General features: G+C 29.1%; 1 protein-coding gene across 1 annotated transcript; it reads left to right on the top strand.

The window, feature by feature from the left end:
• The first annotated feature begins 2,003 nt into the window (after positions 1 to 2,003).
• LOC130973152 (tyrosine-protein phosphatase DSP3-like) lies at positions 2,004 to 4,538 on the top strand. The gene is made up of 5 exons (XM_057897574.1): positions 2,004 to 2,524; positions 3,018 to 3,111; positions 3,528 to 3,585; positions 3,708 to 3,751; positions 3,843 to 4,538. The coding sequence occupies exons 1-5, from the start codon at positions 2,367 to 2,369 to the stop codon at positions 4,098 to 4,100; spliced, it is 612 nt and encodes a 203-aa protein (XP_057753557.1). The 5' UTR covers positions 2,004 to 2,366; the 3' UTR covers positions 4,101 to 4,538.
• The last annotated feature ends 1,792 nt before the right edge of the window (positions 4,539 to 6,330 follow it).

Below are 6,330 nucleotides of genomic sequence, written 5' to 3' on the forward strand. Positions count from 1 at the left end.
AAAAAAAATAATCATCTAGTTAAAAATAATAAACATAATCATCTGCATACCTATTAAATTAAATATTCGACATATTTAATATTCACATTATTTAATATTTTTATTGTGTACCTACACTTTTTTTTAATTTACATTAGGAGGTCAGTTAGTGGTACAAACCAATTAATTGAATTCCACTGACATTCCATTTACAGTAAAAAAAAAAGAAAAAAACAACCACCATAATCCTTATTCCTCTCTCCCATATCCGCAGACCGCACCCAGCCACCCCTTATCCCTCTCTCCCAGAGCCATCGCTCACCATGCTCCCTCCTTTTCAATTAGTGTCCCTCTTGATTTTGAATAATTTTTTTTATTAATTTTAAATTTTTTTAAGTTTTAAATTTTTTTATGTTTTAAATATTTTTTTAATTTTGGATGATATTTTTAATAATTCTAAATATATATTTTTAATTTTAAAATATTTTTTAATATTTTGTTAAATATATTATTTTATTAAATTTTGAAATTTTAAAAAGATAATAGATATATCATTTTTATTAAATTTTAGATATTTCTTTCTGTTATGTTTTCAATGTTTTTTTATTAACAATTTTTAAAATGAAATTTTAAAATAATTTTTGAATTTTTTAAATAAAATTTTAAAATAACTTTTTTAATTTTTAAAAATAATTTAAAAATAATTTTAGATGTTTGTTATTATTTAATTTTAAATATTTTTTATTAAATTTTAAATATTTTTTATAATAATTTAAATTAATATTTTATTAAAAAAATTTCAAAAAACAGATTACTAATTGACACCCTTTGTTAGTTATTTAACGGAGTTATATTAATAATTTAATATATATATCACTAATGGCAGTTGGCAATTACTCGATGAAAAAAAAGGTTACACTAGTTACCGATGAAATCATCAATGACGTGCTATATATAATTCTGAACCCTCATCATCGTTATCATTATTATTGTTTAAATAAAAATTAACGTAACTTTCTTTCCCAATAACCCACTTTTCCTGAATCAAGTAAGAATTAGTCAGTAAATTACTTAATTCAAAGCTGATAAATTAAAGTAATTATATTTCAGAAAAAATATATTTTTTTTAAATATGTATATCTAATAAAACTATAAAAGAATAAAAAAAGATAAAAAAATTTTATTATTGTATTGTTGTTTTTGATACAAAAAAATACTATTTATTTATACTAAAAATAATTTTAAATTTAAAAATAAGTTAAAACAAATAGAATTTTAAATGATTCTATTAAAAAAAAGATAAACATAACAAACTTAAAAAAAATAAACATAATAAATTGTATTTCTAAAAAAAGATAAAATAACAAACAAAAATAAGATAAGAATTTAATATATCTAATTTCTTATGAATTGTTTTATGAGTTAATTTTAAAATACTAATAATATAAATAATTTTATATTATTGTTTAAGAAAATTCATATATTTAGATAAATTTTTAAATAATAAATTTAAAAATTAATATGATGTATATAATAAAAATTAGTCACGTATATATATATATATATATATATATGTAAAATATATATTAAAAATAAGTTATATAATTTATATATTTATATAAAAATACATGCTGATTAATTTAAGATTTTATTTTTAATATATATTTATTAGTTTTGTTGCAATATCATTAATTTTCTTTATAAATTGTTTTTACACTTAATAAGAATTCAATATTTGTTTCATATGTGAAGTTGTGAACTATTTTCTTGTTATTTCTTTGCTAATATACGTGTTTTTTCATGCCACCCTCGTACATCATAGCTTAACCAAACATAATTAATATTAGTTTTCAAAAATTAAAAGATAAATAATTTTTAAAAAAAGAACACCAATTCCAAACTCAACCCTAACTATAAAATTTTTTATTTATTAATTTAGTAATTAATAGAAAAAAGATTAGTTCTAGAAGCCACCTCACAAGAATTAATAAATAGGAAATTTAAAAAAAAAAAAAAAGCGACATTCTCTGCATTTTTGGCGCTGTGAGGGACCTTCGCCAACAGCAATTTAGTTGTACCGCCGTTTCGGAATCCACCCAATTCTCTAAAACGCCGTCGTTTCGATTCCGTCTTTCCCTCTCTCTTTAAATACCTAATAACTCTTTAGAATCCCAATCCATAAGGAACAACCATGCATTAAAATTCGTTCAAAGATTCAAAGATTTAGGATTTAGAATCCTAACACCTTCCTCTCTTCCAATTCTAATTCAATTCCATGTTGATTCACTGGTATCTCTGATTTTAGAGAGAGAAACAGAGAAAGGAGAGAGAATTTCAATTCTTTTGGGAAAAAACGAAAAAGTGTTCTTTTTTTGGTTTTAGTTAGAATGGGATTGATAGTTGAGGTTGATACCGTAGACGAGGACGCCGCTGTTTTGGTCCCGCCGCCGAATTTCTCAATGGTGGAGGACTGCATTTTCCGATCCAGTTTCCCCACTCCTTCCAATTTCCCTTTTCTCCAAACCCTAAACCTTCGATCCGTCATGTCAGTTTTATACTTTTATTCCCCACTCCCCTTTTGCATTTAATTTGATTTTTTTTTTGTAATTATGAAAACTGAGATTTTGGCAATGGGGGATTAAGGTTTATCTGAATTCTTCGCGTTTCACAATCTGGAGATCGTGTTTGAAATTCAATTTTAAGAGTTGGCTCTATGTTCTTTTGGTGCTTTAAATTTTTCATCTTTTGGATGTAATTTAAATTTTGTTTTAAATCCCAATTTGTTGGGTTTTCTTTCTTCTTCTCCTATTTATTTATGTATTTTTTTCACACTCAAACTCAATACACCATATTTTTTTCAAGAGGAAAAATTGCAACAGCGAGGAAAATTGTGATTTTTTACAGAGTATGTTATCTTGGGTATTTATCATTGCTGCTTCTGTTCTTGGATTGTTGTTCTCATTATTGTTTTATTCTTGGTGTTATTGTTGGTATTAAATGCTTGACTTGGAATTTATGAGGATTGCAAATTGGTGCAGATACTTGTGTCCAGAGCCCTATCCGGAAGAAAATCTGGAGTTTCTTCGATCGCAGAACATTCGGCTCTTTCAATTTGGAATCGAGGGGAAGACGGTATAGTTTTCACTCTGTATTGTAATGTATTCATGTGTTTCTTGTTAATAGTTCACTAGTTGTTGGGATTAGTAATGGTTTCAAATCAGGGTTATTTGATGATCTTTTGTTCCTTGTCCCTTGTGATTGAATTTGGTTATGTGAATCTTGGATTGGAAAGTGATTTTGTTGAAACATTGTTCTTTTTCACAACTCATCGTGTCTTGGGCTTAAAATCTGGATGTTGGTGCCATATGAATATTTTATCACTCAGTAACTGCACTGGGTTTGTATATTTTGTATGAAACCCTGCCTTCACTTTTATTATTCCATTGAACTAGGAAGCATAGCTTGATGTATGCTCATCTAATTTGAATCATATGTATTATTTACTCAATGTTTTATCTTCCTTATCTGATACGCCCTCATGGTTTCAGGATGTTTCTTTACCAATTCTCAGGGATTCTATTATGGAGGCCCTGAAAGTTTTAATTGGTATTCAACTAAAACCATCTCATTCAACTTTGAGATGCAGCTTTTATTTTATGCATGCCCCTGTGCATGATGCTTCTATGATTATTGGATATTTAAACTCCTTTGCATTTTTATGGTTTCAGATGTGAGAAATCACCCAGTTTTGATTCATTGCAAACGAGGAAAGGTATTGTATCAATATGCAAATTTATCATCTCATGATTGTTGTTACTTATTGCCTTTGCCATTCTGATTGATCCTTCTTTTCTTTCATGCAGCATAGAACAGGTTGCCTTGTTGGCTGCTTGAGAAAATTGCAGAATTGGTGCCTAACTTCTGTGTTTGAGGAGTACCAACGATTTGCGGGTGCGAAATCGAGGAACGGGGATTTAACCTTTATAGATAGGTTTGACATTGTAAGCCTGAGGCAGTGCCTTTACAGTATCATCTACCAGTATCAAGGATATGGTTCGAAGAAGCGGCGATTGCTGTATACAGATGAGAACTTGCAGAAGCCCCGACTGGCATCGTTTTAGTTGTGTGCCGGGATTTGAAACCCTTTTCCTTTGCCCATGAAATGGTAGATTTTTTAGTAGTGTCATGGTTCATTTTTACATGCTCCAACTCAAAGTTTTAGGTTTTTCAGAGTACTGCTAAAGAAACGGTCTTTTTTCTTCTTATCTTTTCTTTCTTTCTCTTTTTTATTTTGGTTGTGTTGTTGCTATGTTGCTATGTTCCTTCCATTTTTATTTTCTCAAAAACACACACACAATACAAAAATGCAACCAATTATTTTCAGAAAAGAGGCTTCTCATGCCACACATTGCTTGAACTTTTGAACCAAACAAGAGCTTAGTTCATTCATAAGGGGATTGGATCCCAGTAATTTTATTCATAAGAGTGAACAATGTAGTCTGCACATTTGGTAACATGTTTCAGTTGTTGAAAGTTGGTTCAAACTTAATGAAAGATATATACATACTTATTTTAGTATCATAGTTATTATTATTATTATTATCAATATTCGCAAAATGTAAATTCTTTTCATGGCACATAAACACTACGATTAGTCTATAAGAATGTGTAATAAGTAATACAAGGTCAATGATACAATCATAGGAGTTAGAATAATTACATAGGTATATCAATTGGGAGTTTAATTGGAATGTCAAAGTTAAAACCAGCGTTCTAAGAACCCGATTAGGAATCAGAAATTGGTATCCTTAACTGCAAATCGGTCATTGAACTAATTAGGGTCAGAATTGGTCAGTAATAAACTAGTAAAAAAATTTTAAAAATCAGTTAAACAATTGTTTAATCAATCGAATTGGTTTTGTTTTTTAATGGTTACTCGGTTTAAAATAATAAAATATAACTTCACATCAGTTTTTGCATTATAAATAGTAAATAGAAACTCAAAGCATCTCTCTCTTCTTTGTTAGAAGGAACTAATTTTAGTCCTTATTGTGATCCTACTTAATTAATTAATTAAAGTAATTAAAATTAATATAATTACTATTTCTTACAACAATATTTTTTAATTTATAAATTCAAAAATAATCCACTGTTACAAAATATTAATATTAAAAAAAATCATATAGAAAATAATACACAATATATAAAACGAGATTACACTAATTTGTAAAATTATTTAATATAAAAAAAATAGTTAAACTCTATAGTTAGCGACAAGTATTGTGAAATTGTCATATATGTTCAATCAAGTCCTCTTTCAACTGTCTATGCTACTGCCTATTTCAAAGTTGGGCATTTTTTTTGGAGAAATTGATGGTATGGTACAAAATCTTCCTCTCCTAACTGAGGTTGTGATATGCCATTTTCGACATCGTCATACTCTAATCCTTGAACAAAATTTCCTACATAAGTGTCCCTTTCATTCTCAACAATCATATTATGTAATATAATACAAGCTCGCATTATGTTTGCAAGTTTCTTCTTTTCCCAAAAGCGCGCTGGACCACGTATAATTGCAAAGCGTGCTTGCAACACTCAGAATGCTCGCTTTACATCTTTTCTTTGCCTTTTTTGGTATTGTGCAAATAACTTGCATTTCTCCCCTTATGGTTTTGAGATAGATTTGACAAATATGGCCCATTCAGGATAAATACCATCTGCTAAATAGTATCCCATAGTATAATTATTACCATTAATATATAGTATAGTTTACCTCCGGAGCATGGTCATTTAGAATATCATCGAACACTGGTGAATGATCTAACACGTTGATATCATTATTTGAACCAGAAACCCCAAAAAATGCATGCCATATCCAAAGATCTGAAGATGCTACAACCTCAAGTACTATGGTTGCAACTCCACGATAACCAGTCATATACATACCTTTCCACGCCTTTGGACAATTCTTCCATTGTCAATACATGTAGTCAACGCTACCCAACATGTCAGGAAAGCCACGACCTTCCGCCATTTGTAGTAGGTGTCGTACATTATTTGAATTTGGTTTTCGCAAGTATTCACCCCCGAACACCGAAATGACACATTCAACAAATTTTTCCAAGAATTCAATTGTAGTGCTCTCGCCTATGCGCATATAATCATCTACAGCATCAGCAGCTACGCCATATGCTAACATCCATATCGCAGCAGTGCATTTTTTGAGTGGTGACAAATCCCTTCTCCCAGTTTTATCGACCCTTTGTTGGAAATATGGATAGGCATTTGAGAGAGCACCTACTATCCAAAGGAACACATGTTTTCTCATTCAAAATCTCCGGCAAAAAATGT

Source organism: Arachis stenosperma, chromosome 4 (assembly GCF_014773155.1).
Source record: "Arachis stenosperma cultivar V10309 chromosome 4, arast.V10309.gnm1.PFL2, whole genome shotgun sequence".
Lineage (NCBI taxonomy): Eukaryota > Viridiplantae > Streptophyta > Magnoliopsida > Fabales > Fabaceae > Arachis > Arachis stenosperma.

What these genes read in the sequence shown, in the direction of transcription:
- LOC130973152 (XM_057897574.1), top strand. Translation starts at nt 2,367, where the DNA reads ATGGGATTGATAGTTGAGGTTGATACCGTAGACGAGGACGCCGCTGTT. An exon ending in CTAAACCTTCGATCCGTCAT is followed by an intron (nt 2,525 to 3,017) that starts GTCAGTTTTATA and finishes AAATTGGTGCAG; the next exon opens with ATACTTGTGTCCAGAGCCCT. An exon ending in TTGGAATCGAGGGGAAGACG is followed by an intron (nt 3,112 to 3,527) that starts GTATAGTTTTCA and finishes TCATGGTTTCAG; the next exon opens with GATGTTTCTTTACCAATTCT.